At 48.5% G+C, this 16,874-nt stretch overlaps 1 protein-coding gene across 2 annotated transcripts in view; it reads right to left on the bottom strand.

Annotated features, from left to right (window-relative positions):
* Window positions 1-16,874, bottom strand: part of BRD4 (bromodomain containing 4) — a 236,707-nt gene that overhangs the window by 23,247 nt on the left and 196,586 nt on the right. For both annotated transcript variants that reach the window (XM_075060969.1, XM_032776749.2), the window contains 5 exons: window positions 16,484-16,769; window positions 3,640-4,155; window positions 1,306-1,418; window positions 883-1,042; window positions 494-624 (listed from right to left, as the gene is read on the bottom strand). In XM_075060969.1, the coding sequence (XP_074917070.1) occupies window positions 494-624; window positions 883-1,042; window positions 1,306-1,418; window positions 3,640-4,155; window positions 16,484-16,769 (1,206 nt within the window). The remainder of the gene's footprint in view (window positions 1-493; window positions 625-882; window positions 1,043-1,305; window positions 1,419-3,639; window positions 4,156-16,483; window positions 16,770-16,874) is intronic.

Raw genomic sequence — 16,874 nt, 5'->3', positions numbered from 1 at the left:
ACCTAGCAGTAGATCACTCTGCGAGTGAGCTTTGACTTTTGCTGCTATTCAGCTGGTATTTTATTTTGCATCCAGAATATTGCGTACTAATCTCTATAGCTCAGAAGCCATTGCAGGGCACAGCATCAGCGAGACAGAGAGCACTAAAACCAATTCACTCTTGTGAGCCTCACCCTGGCATGAAGGGACAGGTCTGCTCAATCTGGGATAAGACATGAGGCCAAGTCCACTTCGAGGCACCCCAACCTGTGTCCTAAGCAGAAGAGGATGGGGGATCTAGCTGAGTAGATCAAACTGTTAGAGAAGGGACAGCTTTGGCCTAGAATTTTTAAGAGCTTTACACTCAGTTTAGCCTCTCCATATAGCTTAGAGTTCCTGTGCCCCATTCGCACAAAGAATACAGACCAAATGCTGGAGTGTAGGCAGGTCAGACCAGGCCACTAAACAACCCCTTCCCCCAAACCGACTGCATCCAGGTGTAGTGAACTGTTACCTTTTTAGGGGCGACGGGTGTTTTCAGTTCCTGTTTTTGTCTGTCTTTGTCCTGTACTCCAGGTGGTGGCACATTCTGTTCAGGGGGTCTGATTACAGGTCGCCCACCCTCCATTGGTTTCATTTCTGTTCCTGAAACACACACACACCACGGTAAGGGCAAAAGACCATTCCTGCAGGCTGCCAGGGTGTCTGTGCATTTAGGGAGTAATCCTGTCCCTCCCTTCCCCACTGTCGAGGGCAGGCCAATAGATTGAGGTGTAGACTCTCAGGCTTTCACCATGCTGAGCAGTCCATTTCTCCATCTCAGCCTTCAAAGGGAAACATACTAGTCCATGTTACACCTAAAATACACATTTCAACACTAACAGTGAAGGGGTTCCAACTCACTTTGCTGGATATGTGCAGGAGGTTTGATGCTCTCTGGGTGCTTGGGAGGTTCCTGTCGCAACGTGGGGCTGAATGTTTCGTTTCGGATGACTGGTGAATGCATCTTCTCTTCCTTTGCCGCCATGGGCTGGGATTGCACGACAGAGGGTGCTCTCAGCTCCTGCCACGTTAGCACATTGAGACGTATCAGTCACTATCCAAACACCTTCCTTGATGTAAGTCCATCCCACATCCACAGAGCCACTAACATCCGAAACAATCCACCACGAGGGTCCCACAATGGGGCTGGCCTAGCCTCTAATGCATGCTCATGGAGTGTGCACCATTGTGAGCATGTGCCCAAGCTACCCACACAGGTTGGGAACCATGTACTTTGAGAGCAGGCCCTTTGGAACCCCACGTTCAGGCTATGCCTTCCTTTACCTGTTTTTTCGGCTGGATATTTTGCTGAGGTGGTGACTGGTGGCCCAGACCCTGGAACTGAGGCATCTGTGGGGAATGCATCATGAGAGGGGAAGGCGCTTCCCTCAAGTGACCTGGAACAATTCAGCACCAGTCAGTTAACCGGTCATCACTATCATTTATCCAAACATTAACCAATGTGAGAACTCGTCCTTGAGTCAGATCGAGCAGCATGCAGGTTGAGTTTAACCCAGGCACACCTTACAGATATAGGAAGACTCCACACCAATTTGGTAGTTTCCATAGTCTAGTCCTACCCCTCAGTACTTCCAGGTATCACATGGGCTGCACTGCCACACAGCATGCACTACTTTAGAAGCAACCTCAGTTTTACATTTAAATGGAAAGACAGCACTCCAGCAGCACCCTGCTAGGGGCCCAGCCTGGTGCTAAAGAGAACCACCTCCTGAATCGCTAAATAACCTGTAACACTTTTTGCAATGCCTGGGTTTTTCTTGGAGGCCTTTCCTCTCCCATCAAAATCCTGCTCAAACCATTCTAACATCTGGGGATAGCTCAGTGGTTTGAGCATTGGCCTGCTAAACCCAGGGTTGAGAGTTCAATCCTTGAGGAGGCCACTTAGGGATCTGGGGCAAAAATGAGTACATGGTCCCCGCTAGTGAAGGCAGGAGGCTGGACTCGATGACCTTTTGGGGTCCCTTCCAGTTCTATGAGATAGGTATATCTCCGTGTGTGTGTGTGTGTGTATTATTAACATCTGAGAAGGTCACAGCCCAAAGTATGATGGCTGAAGGCCACTGACACAGTTCAATGTTTAGCATAGGAGGAAAAAATTAAAAGCACATTCTGAAAACAGCACTCCATTCAACAGCCAGGGGTCATTACATAACATATCTAAAACACAAAGGTAAGGAAATCAAGAAGAATTCATGCTAAATATTTAAGACAGACAAAATGTATATTTGTCCTTCACACAAAAAATGAATACTCATCTTCCTGCACACTATTATCCTATAATAAAGCTTGTTAGAGATTGTAGAGAAAATATTCTTGATCAAAGGCTCTATGAGGAAGACTAGGCTACACCATCATCAGCACAAATAATCTTACAAAGGTTTAAAACATGCCCATAGCTAGGAGGGACAAGGCCCTGTCTATGTATCAGGGACCAGTCTGAACACTCCGCTTGAGACTTTCCACTCACCCAATCTGGGTAGAACCACTCATGCAGTCATAGGAACTTTATGTCCTTTTCAGCTGTGCCTCCACTGGAGCATATTCCTGAAGGGCAGTCATTAAGGCAGAGAAAGCACTTTGGGAAGGGTGCTTGACATCTGATCACTTGCTGGGGGCTAGCATACATGTACACGTTTAGTGTTGTAATGCGAGCCTGGCTATTCTGGAGATGCTGGCTCTTTCCAGAGTCTGACTGTCACCAGATTCTAACACCACCACTACGATATAACACGAATTTGGATATAACACAGTAAAGCACTGCTTTGGGGGGGCGGGGCTGTGCACTCCGGTGGATCAAAGCAAGTTTGATATAATGTGGTTTCACCTATAATGTGATAAGATTTTTTGGCTTCTGAGGACAGCGTTATATCGAGGTAGAGGTGTATTTGTATTTTAACATCTCATAAACTACTCAAGGGGACAACTTAAAGTGCTTGGCTAGTGAACAATACTCAGCAGCCATCCTCCTTAACTTCAGTTTATCTCCTTTTACTGGATACTACGCTGGCAGTCATGCACTTCCAATCCTTTCCTGAAGAACTTCCCAACATGCCTGCCAATAGCACACAGAACTTTAAATCCAAACAGAATCAGGATGCCTGATCTGCTCTTGGGGAGATGATGATTTATGCTCTTACTATGAAATCACAAACCAAATGTCCTGCCAAAGGGAGCCAACAGTCCCTTTTCTAGATGGAGCTCGTCAACTGTACCCTGATTTCAGGACAGGCTAGATTTCTGGGCTGAAATGGGATGGGATAAATCTTAACAGGGCACAGCACTGCCAGTTAGAATCTGCTTCCCAATTTGGAGCCCTACAACAGTTGGTTTCCCCATGGATGGAGATTTAAACTTCCAGAAGAAAAGCTTAGAGTCCTCAATAGGCTATCAAGTTATCAAGGAATTCCTCAGAGACTAAGCACGTTAATTGATGACCTGTCTGTGCTCCAAGCCCGATGCCAACTCACCAACAGTATTTGCAAAGCTCAGAAGATTGTGGAACAATCATATTCCAACCAGGCATCCACCACCCTTAATTTGTTACTAATTTTAGCTGCGCAGATGTTAAGAACTCAGAGGGAAAATTTCAGCACTCACCAGTTGAGTAGGGGTCGGGCTTATGGTGCCGTGGTGATGGGTGGTGCTGGATGACTTGCTGAGGTTTAGCTGGCTGCGGCTGCGGGGGTGGATGCTGCTGTGGAGGTGGCTGAGGCTGAGGGATATGAGGAGGGAATTGCATGGGCTGCATGTGCATCGGCCTCTGCTGCTGCTGCTGCAGCTGTTGTACTGAGGGATGAGCAGGAGGCTGAAGGGGTGGTTGAGGCTGCGACTGGACCTTCACTGAAGGGAGGAGAGGAGTCTGCGGCTGCACTTTCTGCAGCTGTTGAAGGTAGAGCTGCATCTGGCTGGTGCTCAGAGGCAGGCTGTGATGAGGCGTGGAAGGCTCCTCATCCTCCAGGAGGACCTGGGGAGGCTGAGGCAAAGGCGGCTGGGGGAGCATGGGCTGCTGGCTTATGGCTGGTGACGTTGCTGGAGGACGCGAAGGCTTAGGGGGTAGTGCTGCGGCTCGATTACTGGGTCTCGATGGCTGCTGAGGCAGAGCGTTGTGCAAAGCTGGGGAAGAAGAGCAGGAATACATGGCATCACATACAAAAGAAGAAAGAGAGCACAACTCCCCACAGCAAAACTGCAGAAGTTATTCTGCTTATTAAACTGTCCACGCCAAACAGAGGAAAAAGCTGTGCCATTACATCACACAGAATACCCATGGAATATAAATAAGATCTCATGGCATCTAACCCCACTTCTTAATCATGTAACCATACGCCCTTCTCTAACACATCAAGTTATCCCCAGCCTTGCACAGCCTGGGACCATGTGGTGCCAGTTAGGGAACCCAGGGCTGTAGAACAAACAATGACTTACTGTAACCATGTTTCTTTGAGATGTGATGCAGATGCATATTCCACTTAGGGGTGTGTGTGTGTGTGTGCCCAGAGCACTGGAGCTGGAGAAATTTGCCTAACAGTACCCATAGAGGGGCAGTGCTCATGCCTATATGAGGCGGCACCACCCCAACCATCCCTCAGTTCCTTTGCATTGAATGCCAGACAGCGGGCATGCAAAGTGGACAGACAGCGGGTCACAGATTACACACTTGCATCACAACTTGAAAAACCACAAGTACAGTAAATAACCATTTCTTCTCCTTCAAATAGGTGCAGCTGTGTGTTCTATTTTCCACTTAAGTGAATTACAAGTAGTACCACCCCCCTGGAGGCGGGGCTCAGAGTCTACCTAAACAAGGATTGCTGGGCAGCTCTATCAAAGCTTGCTTCTGCCCTGGAAGAAGTGGTGATGGCGTAATGGTTCGTGACTGTATCTATCAATGACCACGCAGCAGCCCTGAATACATTCAGTATGGAAAGATTACTAAGGAACACTCTGGACATCACTTGCATCCTCGTACAATGAGCTCTCACGCACTGAAGAGTGTAGCCGAGGCTATTTCATCTGCTATCAATGCAGGATGTTACCCATTTGGAGATCTGTGACGAGAACAGTTGACCCGTCATGCAATCTGCATATGGCACAAACAAATGAGATGAGGAACAAAACAGTTAGTTCTGTCCAGATAAAACAGCTAGATATTGCCTGACATCTAAGGTATGGAGATGCAGGTCCTCCAAAGATGAATGCGGTTTAGTAAAAAACTCCAGTAAATACATCACCTGGTTCCAACGAAACAGAAACCACTTTAGACAAAAACGTGGGGTGTGGTTGTAAAGTTACCTTGTCTTTAGAGGACTGTATATTAGGAGGTTCTGCCATTGGAGCTTGCAACTTTCACAGTCTCCTTGCTGATCTTATTGCTACCAGGGAAGCGGTTTTCTGACACAAGAGCAAAAAGGGACAAGATAATAGGGGCTACAATGGATGACCCATCAGAGTTGCAAGGACTGTGTTTAGGTCCGACAAGAGAACTGGCTCTCATAATGGAAGATATAGACAAAGAAGCCCTCTTAAGAATCGCATTACCATGGCGCTGGAGAAGACTGACTTTCCCTGAACAGGGGGATGAAATGCCAGTATCGCTGCCAGATGCACTTTCAATGGACTAAGCCAGTGGTCTTCAACCTATTTACCATTGTGGGCCACATATGCAGGTCTCTACCTGTTATATAGGCCACATCCACACAATATATATTTTACATGTATGGCCCTGAGGATGTCACATGGACTACAACTGTGTGCTGACTGGGGCACAAGTGGCCTCCGGGTTGAGAACTACTGGACTAAGTGCAAGCCCCCACGTCTGAAGGTGTAGCAGGTACTCCTAGATATCATATGGAGAAATCAGTTTCGATTGGATTCCACGCGCTAATGACCATACCAAAAAAGGTTTACATTTTGCTGAGTAGGCCATTCTGGTAGAGGACTTTCTACTGATGAGCAGCACTTGTTCGATAGCCACTGAACACTGCTCTTCCTCCTCATTCAGACATGCAGAAGCCATGCCGTGAGATGCAGAGAGCCGAGCACACAATGCAAGATGCGTCTGTGATTCTGATTTAGCAGGTTGTGATGAAGAGGAAGCCTCGTGGGAGGCTGAATAGACAGCATGAGACAGTCAGAGAAGCAGCTTTGTCTTGGCCACAACGCGTCACCAAGAATGATCTTGGTCTGAGCCACCTCGAGCTAGAGGATGACCTGAGGGTGATAGGATCACGACCACAGTGAGTTTGGGCAGGGAGGCTTGACTGAGGCCTAGCTGAGAGCAGAACAGACGACATTTCCTCTTGTCCCTTGAAGTAAACAGGTCAATTATTGGGATGCCCCAAGCTGTGAAGATAACCTGGAGGACACTTGTTTTCAGGGACCATGTGTATCTTAGTGAAAAATATCTGCTGAGACAGTCTGAACGTTATTTTGAACCCCAGGCAAGTGAATGACTAGAGTAACATTATTCTCGACGCAGAACTGCCACAGCCTGATTGCCTCTAGGCAGAGCAATCTGGAGCATGCGCCCCATTGTTTGTTTACGTTACACATTGCGGTGATATTGTCAGTAAGTATGCGAACCACCAAGTCTCTGATACGTTGCCAAAAAGCGTGACACGCATTTTAGATGGCCCAAAGCTCCAGCAAGTTGATATGGAGTGAGGCTTCCTGTGCCGATCACAGTCTCTGTACTTTCAATGACCCCAGATGCACCCTCCAATCGATCAGAGGCGCTTTGGTAACAACCGGACATGGCTGGCGAGGGCAGGACAAAGAGAACGCCTTGGCAAACATTCTGTGGACACATCCACCACTGCAGAGTCTGGGACTAGTGGAGGGAGATGAACCAGTCTGTTTAGAGAATAAAGAGTAGGATGCAAGACAGTTCTGAGCCACATTTAAAGTGGATGGAGGTATAACTTTGCAAACTGGACCACCTGTGTGCAAGCAGACACATGGCCCAAATCTCAGGCATGATCTAACTGTCATGGAAGGCTGAGATTTCATACTGAAGTAAAGATGGCAAATTATCTGAAAATGGTCAGTCAGCAGAAATGCTCCTGATGTCGTGGAATCAGGAGACCCAGACAGGCAGGCAACCGCAGTGTGGTACTGACATGAGCAAGAAGTTCCTCTCTGGATCTGGCCCTCAGTAACCAGTTGTTAAGATACAGGAAGATGTGAATTCCATTCTTCCTGAGATATGCCGTAACAATTGTGCATTTAGTAAAAACCCTGGGGGCAGAAGAGAGGAAAAATGAAGCACCGTGTACTGAAACTGGCATTCTGCCATGATGAACTGAAGGAATTTTCTGTGACTCGGTATAACTGACTCAGGGGAATTCTGCCCTAAAAAAAGGGAAAGTTACTCATCTTGTGCAGTAATGTCGGTTCTTCAAGATGTGTCCCCCTATGGATGCACCACACTAGGTGTTCGGACACCCCTGCACGCATAACCAGAGATTTATGGTAGCTGTGCTTGGCTGGATCACACATGCGCGGTCCCTGTCTTGTGCTGCTTCAGGTGGTTAATTAGTGCTGTGCGATAAACTCCCCCTCAGTTCCTTTTCCAGAGCCTACCAATAACTCTGAAGTAGAGGGGAGGAGCGAGGGTAGTGGAGCACTAACAGGGGGACATATCTCGAAGAACCAGTGTTACTGGACAAGGTAACTTTCTCTTCAAGTGATGTCCCTGTGGGTGCGCTCCACTCTGGGTGACTTCAGAGCAGTACCCTCTGGAAGGCTTCAGAGTTGAAGTCATAGCAGACAAAAGCACAGTGAGTCCAAACAGGGCATTGGAGGTTGCCTGTTGTTCTAAAGTGTAATGTTGAGTAAATGTATGGGTTGACACCTTGGTTGTGGTCTTACAGATTTCCACAATGGGGACATTGTTAAGAGATGCTACAGAGTTTGATAAAGCCCCGGTGGAATGCGTGTGAATCCCCATAGGGCAGTAGTAGGCAACCTTTGGCCCGTTAGGGTAATCTGCTGGCAGGCCACGTGACAGTTTATTTACATTGACCATCCGCAGGCACAGCCGCCCGCAGCTCCCAGTGGCTGCGGGAAGCGGCAGCCAGCATGTCCCTGTGGCCCATGCTGCTTCCCGCAGCTCCCATTGGCCGGGAACAGTGAACCGCGGCCATTGGGAGCTGCGGGCAGCTGTGCCTGGGGATGGTCAATGTAAACAAACCATCTTGAGGCCTGCCAGTGGATTACCCGATGGGCCATGTGTGGCCCACAGGTTGCCCACCACTGCTGTAGGGAGTTGTTGACCACATTGGGCGTAACAGTTTATTCAATCTGAAATCCATTTGGAAAGACATTGTGTAGATATGGCGTTCCTTTTGGATCAGTGATTGAGACAAACAGTTTCTGAGACATACAGAATGCTTTTGCTCTAAGCAGAAAGCAATTGCCCTGTGTACACCCAGAGTACATAGTGTGGATTGTTCTCTATTCTGGTGTGGTTTAGGATAGAATGTCAGAAGGTAAATAGGCTGGTTGAGGTGAAAAGATGAGGCAATCTTGGGCAAAAACTTAGGATGTGGTCTCAAAGAAACTTTATCTTTGAAAAAGACTATCTGGCTGATCTGTCAAAAGAGCACCCAATTCTCCGACCCATATGGCAGATGTAATGGCAATGAGGAACACTACTTTCATAAAAAGATTAACAAAGAGCATGTCACCATGGGTTCAAATGGAGGGCCAGTTAGGACTTGGAAGATAGGTTGAGTCCCACGGTGGGGTAGGTTCTCTCACTTCAGGATAGAAATTGCTGAGGCCTCTGAGGAATCTTTCGGTGAGCGGGTGAGCAAATATGGAGAATTCATCTACTTTGCTTTGGAAAGCTGTGATAGTGGAGAGCTGCACTTAACTGAGCTCATGGAGAGGCCTGACTTCTCAATATTCAGGGTAAAGAGGCTGACACAGCCGGAATTCATTTTTGTTGGCACATGCCTCAAATTGTTTCCATTCATGGAGGTAGTTGGTGTGGCTGGTTGTTCTGTGACTGTGTTTTGTACTTCATTGTTATTTCAGGGTGCTTGAGCCATGGAGTAGCCATGCTTAGAGATGGAGTCTTTGGGGATCTGGATGAAGAACGTGACCTGCATCCTGAGACAGGAGACGAGGCAGAAGCGGAAACGTCCGTGGTGGGCATACTGATAATTTGAGACGGTAAGGATACCAAGTCTGGCAAGGCCACATGAGGGCTATCAGAATCACCCTGGAGTTGTCCTGCCTAATCTTGTGGATCACCAAGGCCAAAAGGGAGGTTGGGGGAAACTCGTAAAGGAGAGGAGTGTTCCACTTCATGAGGAAGGCATCGCCCAGAAAGTGGCAACTAAGCCTCCTCCCAGAGCAGAACTGTGGGCATTTGGTGTTTTGTATGGTTGCGAAAAAGTCTATTGTCAGGAATCCCCAATGTCTGAAGGTGTCCCAGAGCGTGCATGTTGAGTTTCCACTCATGGTCCTGGGAGAAATTCCCGCTTAATGGATCTGCCGTGGTGTTCTGGCAACCAGGTAGGTACTGTGCTGTAATGTGGATATAGCGTCTCATGCATAATTGCCAGAGTCTGAGAGCTTCTATACAGAGGTAGTGTGATAGTGCTCCTCCTTGCCTGTTTATACAAAACATGCAAGCTGCATTGTCCATGAGGATTTGTAGTCTTGTTTGCCATTATCAGTAAGAAGTGGGAGCAAGTGTTGTGAACAGCTCTTAGTTCTAAAAAGAACAGGAGTACTTGTGGCATCTTAGACACTAAAATTTATTTGAGCATAAGCTTTCGTGGACTACAGCCCACTTCTTCGGATGTGGGCTGTAGGCCACGAAAGCTTATGCTCAAATAAATTGGTTACTCTCTAAGGTGCCACAGGTACTCCTGTTCTTTTTGCAGATACAGACTAATGTGGCTGCTACTCTGAAACCTTACTTAGTTCTAAGATATTTATGTGCAGAAGAGTTTCCGCTGGGGACCAGCGGCCCTGGATAGTCCACAGACGTAGATGTGCTCCCCAACCCAGAAGTGATGCATCTGGTGTGACGGTCATCATTGGGAGAGTTTGCGTGAAAGGCACTCCTACGCAGATGTTGTCTGGTTGAGTCCAACCAGGGAAGATACTCCTTTACCTTGTTTGGTATTGTGAGGTGCTTTTTTATATTGTGCCTGTGTGGGACATAAACTGAATGGAGGCAGGCCTGAAGGCATTTCATATGGAATTGTGCATGTTCTGGAAGCCATGTAGGCATGTTCTGGCGGTGACTTGTGGGCTGATTTGTACTGTAGCAATCAGGTTGGTCAATGTGAGGAAACGTTGTTGTGGTAGAGAAGCCATTGCCTCGAGAGAGTTGAGGAAGACTCCAATGAACTCTGTGTGTTGTATAGGTATTAGTGTGGACTTTTGGCATTTATTTAGAGCAGGGGTGGGCAAACTTTTTGGCCCGAGGGCCACATCTGGGTGGGGAAATTGCATGCAGGGCCAAGAATGTAGGGCTGGGGCGGGGGTTGGGTTGTCGGAGGGAGTGTGGTGTCTAGGAGGGAGTGCAGTCCAGGAAGAGGCTCAGGACAAGGGGCTGGGGCAGAGGAGGTGTGTGGGGTTTATGAGGGGGCTCAGGGAAGGGGGTTGGGGTGCAGGAGCGGGGGCACAGTGCAGGAAGGGGTGTGGAGTGCAGGAGGTGGCTCTCAGGTGCGCATGACAGCCCTAGTGGAAAAGGTTTTTTGAGGGGGAGAGACTGAGGGGTGGAATTGTAAGGGAGTTGGGGAACTTTCCCCATGCAGATCCTGGCTGACCCCAAGCCTCTCCCATTCAGTCAGGCACATCTGGCCCTGTCCCCGCACCTCTCATCCCCATGTGTCCCTGCAGTCCCCCTCCCCCATCCCCAGTCTCAATGCTGTCACCTCACTAGCTCCTGAGCCCACGCCCCAGTCTCTCCCCCCATTAGCCATTCTGAACCCATGTCTGTTACTCCCCAGCAGCCCCATGTGCCCCACTCTGTTCTAACCTAGCTCCATGGGCACGGTGCTGTGATGAACTTCTACTCTTGGGGGAAGTCTGCACCACTAGGCACGCACAAAATCCCCCACCCCCAATACATTCTGCCCCAGAAGTGCTGTAATTCTGCCTTTTGCCCACCAGAGGCCACTGTGGCACCAGACCAGCCAGCTGCGTTCATGCTGCTGGCTCTTCTGGTGCCACAGCAGCCTCTGGTGGGAGAAAGGTGCAACTGCAGCTCTATTGGGGCAAAAATGTAGTTTCTGCTGAAAAAAAACTTCTGCAGGACACATGAATTCTGCATGACCATAGATGAACAGAAGTCCCCAAGAGTAAACAACTGCCATGTGAATGTAGGTGTCCTGAAGATCCAGAGCATGCAGGGAAGACAGTCTATAGAGTGACCATTCAGAACCCCATATACCCGATATATTTGTTGAGGCCTTACCTCTCCTTTGGATACCAGGAAGTACTGGGAGTAGAAGCTATGCCCTGTGTTCCAGTGGAACCTTCTCCACTGCTCCTAAAGGCAGCAAAAAGTAGACCTCCTTGAGGAGCAGTATCTCATGAGAAGGTCCCTGAAGAGGGACAGGGAGGGACGGTTGGGAGATAGTGTGGAGAGGAACTGGATGGTATAACCCAATCTGACAGTGCTTAGGACCCTGCTCTCAGAAGCGACTGAACCCTAATCACTGTGAAAGAAGGCCAGCCAAAGGAGGGAGATGAGGAGGAAGGAGCAATGACTAGGACAGTGCTTTGGAGCAAGGAGTCAAATGGCCACTTGGAAAGGCACCAGGGAAAGGTGTGGGGACTAGCCGAACCCCAAGACCAACAGCTTCCTCCTGTGGGATCTGTCCCTCTTTCTGGTGTAGTCCTGTGCCTCAGGGCATGTCTACACTTACCTCAGGAGCGATCGATCCAGCGGGGGTTGATTTATCGCGTCTAGCGAAGACGCGATAAATTGACCACCGAGTGCTTGCCTGTCGACTCCGGAGCGAGAAGCGTAGGCGGAGTCAACGGGGGAATATCAGCAGTGGACCTACCGCAGTGAAGACACCCTAAGTACATCTAAGTACATTGACTTCAGCTACATTATTCACGTAACTGAAGTTGCATAACTTACACCGATCCCCTCCCCAATGTAGACCAGGCCTCAGAGGAGGTAAAGGCTGGCCATATGTGCACTGCGGATAATACTGCTGCTGCTGGATGCCACAGTAGCGCCTCTGCATCCTGAAGGACTGCAGGGTAGCCCTGGAATTCTTAAAGGAGCGCAGCATCTCCTCAGTTTTGTCTGAGAACAGTGTTCAGCTGTCAAAGACCAAAGAAAGCCAGGAACCCCATCTCATGGTGACCACATAGGCCACCCACCCTGGCCGAGGTGTCCATGATATCGCATGTGGATTACAAAAGGCATCTTAGCCACCAAGAAGCCCTCAGTGACAAATGCCAGACAATTCCTCTTGACATAGCTGTCCAGTTAACAAAACTGTACTTGGACAGCAAAGCTTGCTGACTGGCAATTCAAATCTGTAAAGAAGAGGTGGTGTAAATCTTTCTGCCCATGAAGCCCAATCGTTTAGAGTCCCTAATCTGTTGTTCACCACAGATACAACTAGTGAATTTGGGGCCAGATGGGAGTTAAATCCCTCAAATCCCAGCATGGGAATGAAATAGTGCTTTTCTATATGCTTAGCTATAGGTGGTGTCAAAGCCAGAGTGCACCAGAGGGCCGTAGCCAGTTCAAGGAGCACACTGCTAACAGAGAGGGTAACTCTCCCAGGGGCATAGAGCTGTAAAATGTCCATCAATTTGTAGGGGTTCTCTTAAAAGAACTTTGCTTGGATACCAAGAAAAGCAGCTACGTACTGCAAAAGGTCTTGGTGCACCTTAAAATCCAGTACCGAAGGAGAGGATGAGCCATGCAGCACAGCATCATTTGGGGATAAAGATGAGGCCCTTAACTGAGCCAAAGCCAGATCCTGTTCCAGGGATGACAGACCCAGATGGGTCAACTCTGGATGTGCCACAGAGAAGACTGTCAGTGCCTTGGCCTGCTGTGGATCGATGGTCACCACCACAGACTTGGCCAGCAATCTTGCCTTTGAGCAAGATGAAGAGTAGGATCTCTGTGATCGAGGAGTGTCCCAGATTCCACTGACATGGATAAGGCATTGGTTGCCAACAGGTGCAGGGCCAGGGACCACCGTCCTGAGCATGAGATGTGTGCCAGTCCTGTTACATGCAACAGTCCATCAGTCACCCTCAATGCTGGTTGGGCAATGGAGAGTGTGAGGATGACAACGCCAACTCAAAGGAGCCTCAGGATTCCGGAGATAAGGGCAGAGCAAAACCAAAGGGAGCAAGTAGATGTTTGACTCATCTATTGTCCAGAATGAGGCAGGAAACAGTGCTGCCAATGGAAGCAATACCATTGGTACCAAGCATGCCAGTGCTTGACACAGTGTCAGTACCGAAGTGAACAGTGGTATCAGAGTGTCTGATGGCACCATCAAGAGTGGTGAAAGCCACTATGGAAACATGTGCTGTGCCGACTGCAGCAGTGCCGAGGTTCCTGCTACCGAGGTCCCACGTACCAATCACAGTACAAGCCCTATTTCCACAATTTGTGGAAGGGGAACATTGGGACGCAGTGCCAACTGACCCAAGGATTCAGTGGCTTGTTCAATAGAAGGGACTATAGTTGACAGAGACTTGGACAAGTCCTGGACCAAAGGAGAGGTTGGGACTGAAAGGTAGAAGGAGGTCTGTAGCTACCTGGTATGCTGCTGAAGCAGAAACAGTCAGTACTGACATCTCCCTCATCAGTACCAGACTCAATGGATGTCCAGAAGCTGGAACCAAAGTCAATGGTAGATGGTTTCTCATCTCCCTATTAGGTTCCGGGGAAGGGTTAGAAGCACCAGCTTCATGCTGTTCCATTCTTTTCCTACGGGAGGTGGAAGAGTCACCCCAAAACCTGGAGCAGACCCTACTTGCAAATGTGATTGCAGAGCCATTGGCCATTATCTCTGAAAACTCATGGCGATCAGGGGAGGTCTCAGATGACTGGAAAAAGGCTAATGTAGTGCCCATCTTTAAAAAGGGAAGGAGGAGGATCCAGGGAACTACAGGCCAGTCAGCCTCACCTCAGTCCGTGGAAAAATCATGGAGTAGGTCTTCAAAAAATCAATTTTGAAGCACTTCAAAGAGAGGAAAATGCTCAGGAACAGTCAGCATGGATTCACCAAGGGCAAGTCATGCCTGACTAACCTAATTGCCTTCTATGAAGAGGTAACTGGCTCTGTGGATAAGGGGAAAGCAGCGAACGTGTTATTCCTTGACTTTAGCAAAGCTTTTGAAATGGTCTCCCAACAGTATTCTTGCCAGCAAGTTAAAGAAATATGGGCTGGATGAATGGACTACAAGGTGGATAAAAAGCTGGCTAGATCGTCGGACTCAACGGGTAGTGAACAATGGCTCCACATCTAGCTGGCAGCCGATAATCAAGCAGAGTGCCCCAAGGGTCGGCCTTGGGGTCGGTTTTGTTCAATATCTTCATTAATGATCTGGAGGATGGCATGGATTGCACCCTCAGCAAGTTTTCATATGACACTAAATTGGGAGGAGTGGTAGATATGCTGGAGGGTAGGGATAGGATACAGAGGGACCTAGACAAATTAGAGGATTGGGTCAAAAGAAACCTGATGAGGTTCAACAAGGACAAGTGCTGAGTCCTGCACTTAGGAAAGAAGAATCCCATGCACTGCTACAGACTAGGGAATGAATGGCTAAACGGAAGTTCTGCAGAAAAGGACCTAGGGGTTACGGTGGATGAGAAGCTGTATATGAGTCAACAGTGTGCCCTTGTTGCCAAGAAGGCTAACAGCATTTTGGCCTGTATAAGTAGGAGCACTGCCACTAGATCGAGGGATGTGATCATTCCCCTCTATTCGGCATTGGTGAGGCCTCATCTGGAGTACTGTGTCCAGTTTTGGACCCCACACTACAAGGAGGATGTGGAAAAACTGGAAAGAGTCCAGTGGAGGGCAACAAAAATGATTAGGGGGCTGGGCACAGGACTTATGAGGAGAGGCTGAGGGACTGGGATTATTTAGTCTGCAGAGAAGAAGAATGAAGGAGATTTGATAGCTACTTTCAACTACCTGAAGGGGCTCCAAAGAGGATGGATCTAGACCAGGGGTCAGCAACCTTTCAGAAGTGGTGTGCTGAGTCTTCATTTATTCACTCTAACTTAAGGTTTCGCATGCCAGTGATACATTTTAATGTTTTTAGGTCTCTTTCTATAAGTCTATAAATATAACTAAACTATTGTTGTATGTAAGTAAATAAGGTTTTTAAAATGTTAAGAAGCTTCATTTAAAATTAAATTAAAATGCAGAGGCCTCGACCAGTGGCCAGGACCCAAGCAGTGTGAGTGCCACTGAAAATCAGCTCGCGTGCTGCTTCGGCACTCGTGCCATATGTGCCTACCCTGATCTAGACCTGTTTCAGTGGTAGCAGATGACAGAAACAAGGAGTAATGGTCTCAAGTTGCAGTGGGGGAGGTTTAGGTTGGATATTAGGAAAAACTTTTTCACTAGAAGGGTGATGAAGCTCTGGAATGGGTTACCTAGCGAGGTGGTGGAATCTATTTCCTTACAGGATTTTAAGGTCAGGCTTGACAAAGCCCTGGCTGGGATGATTTAGTTGGGAGTTGGTCCTGCTTTGAGCAGGGGGTTGGACTAGATGACCTCCTGAGGTCCCTTCCAACCCTGATATTCTACGATTGGTCTTATGGGACCTTTTCCTTGGCACAGTCAACAGGGAACGGCCCCACTGAAGTACCTGCTTCAGAAAATGAAGTGATAGTGCTGTTGGAGCCCAAGGGCAACCTCTGATCCACTGAGGGCCTTGGGACCAAAGCAGACCACATGGCCTGTTCGAGCAGGCACTGCTTTAGGCAAAGGTTCCGAGCTACTTGAGTCCGTTTCTTTAACCGATCAGCAGACTGCGCAATGCTTCCTGACATGGGCCTTGCTACTGGGGATTGCTTCCCCACACAAAAGACAATGTTTAAACCCCAGAAGGGCATCACTGTGGAAACAGACTGGTAACACAAACTACTCTAACTTTAAGGGTACCACTAACTATACACAAGAGAAAAAACTAAATTAGTTGAGAGGCTGAGACCACACAAAGCTCCGACGCCAGTCACGAGCAGGAAGAAGGAACTGAGGAGGGTCAGGACAGCATTGCCTCATGTAGCCAGGAGGACTATAGCCACAAGGCTTGAGTGCCACACCTCTACAGGTACTGCTGGGCAAATTTCTCCTGTTCTGGTGTGCTGACGAGACACACACCTACATGGAATACATAGCTGCATCTACTCCAAGAAGAAGAAAGGGTGACAGCTTTAGATACACAGCATTGCCCATTAAGTGCTTACCTGGAGGAGGGACTACTGCATGTTGGTTCAAGTGAGGAGGAGTGCTATGCTCAGGTTGCTGGGGAAGATGGGGTGGCATCTCTTGCTGAGGAAGATGCATGATGGGCTGGGTGAAATGTGTGATAGTGTCGAACATGTTCCCTGGGAGCGGATGCTCCATGATGGGGACCTGTGCAGGTACGAAAGGAGGGGGAGAGGACTTCATCGGAGGCGGTGCTTGTTGAGGGACAGGCTGTGGAGGCAGTGGTTGCATCTGCTGCTGCTGCACCTGCTGATGGTGGTGATGCTAGGGAAGACAAAAACTCATGAGATCAGCAGAACACCTTCTCACTTAAGCTTCCAGCCTTGTATCATCTGGTATGCAGGGAGGCAGCTCAGAACAATTCCAGAC

Source organism: Chelonoidis abingdonii, chromosome 26 (assembly GCF_003597395.2).
Source record: "Chelonoidis abingdonii isolate Lonesome George chromosome 26, CheloAbing_2.0, whole genome shotgun sequence".
Classification (NCBI taxonomy): domain Eukaryota; kingdom Metazoa; phylum Chordata; order Testudines; family Testudinidae; genus Chelonoidis; species Chelonoidis abingdonii.
Note: the sequence above shows the minus strand (reverse complement) of the source record. Positions and strands in the feature narration are given on the sequence as shown.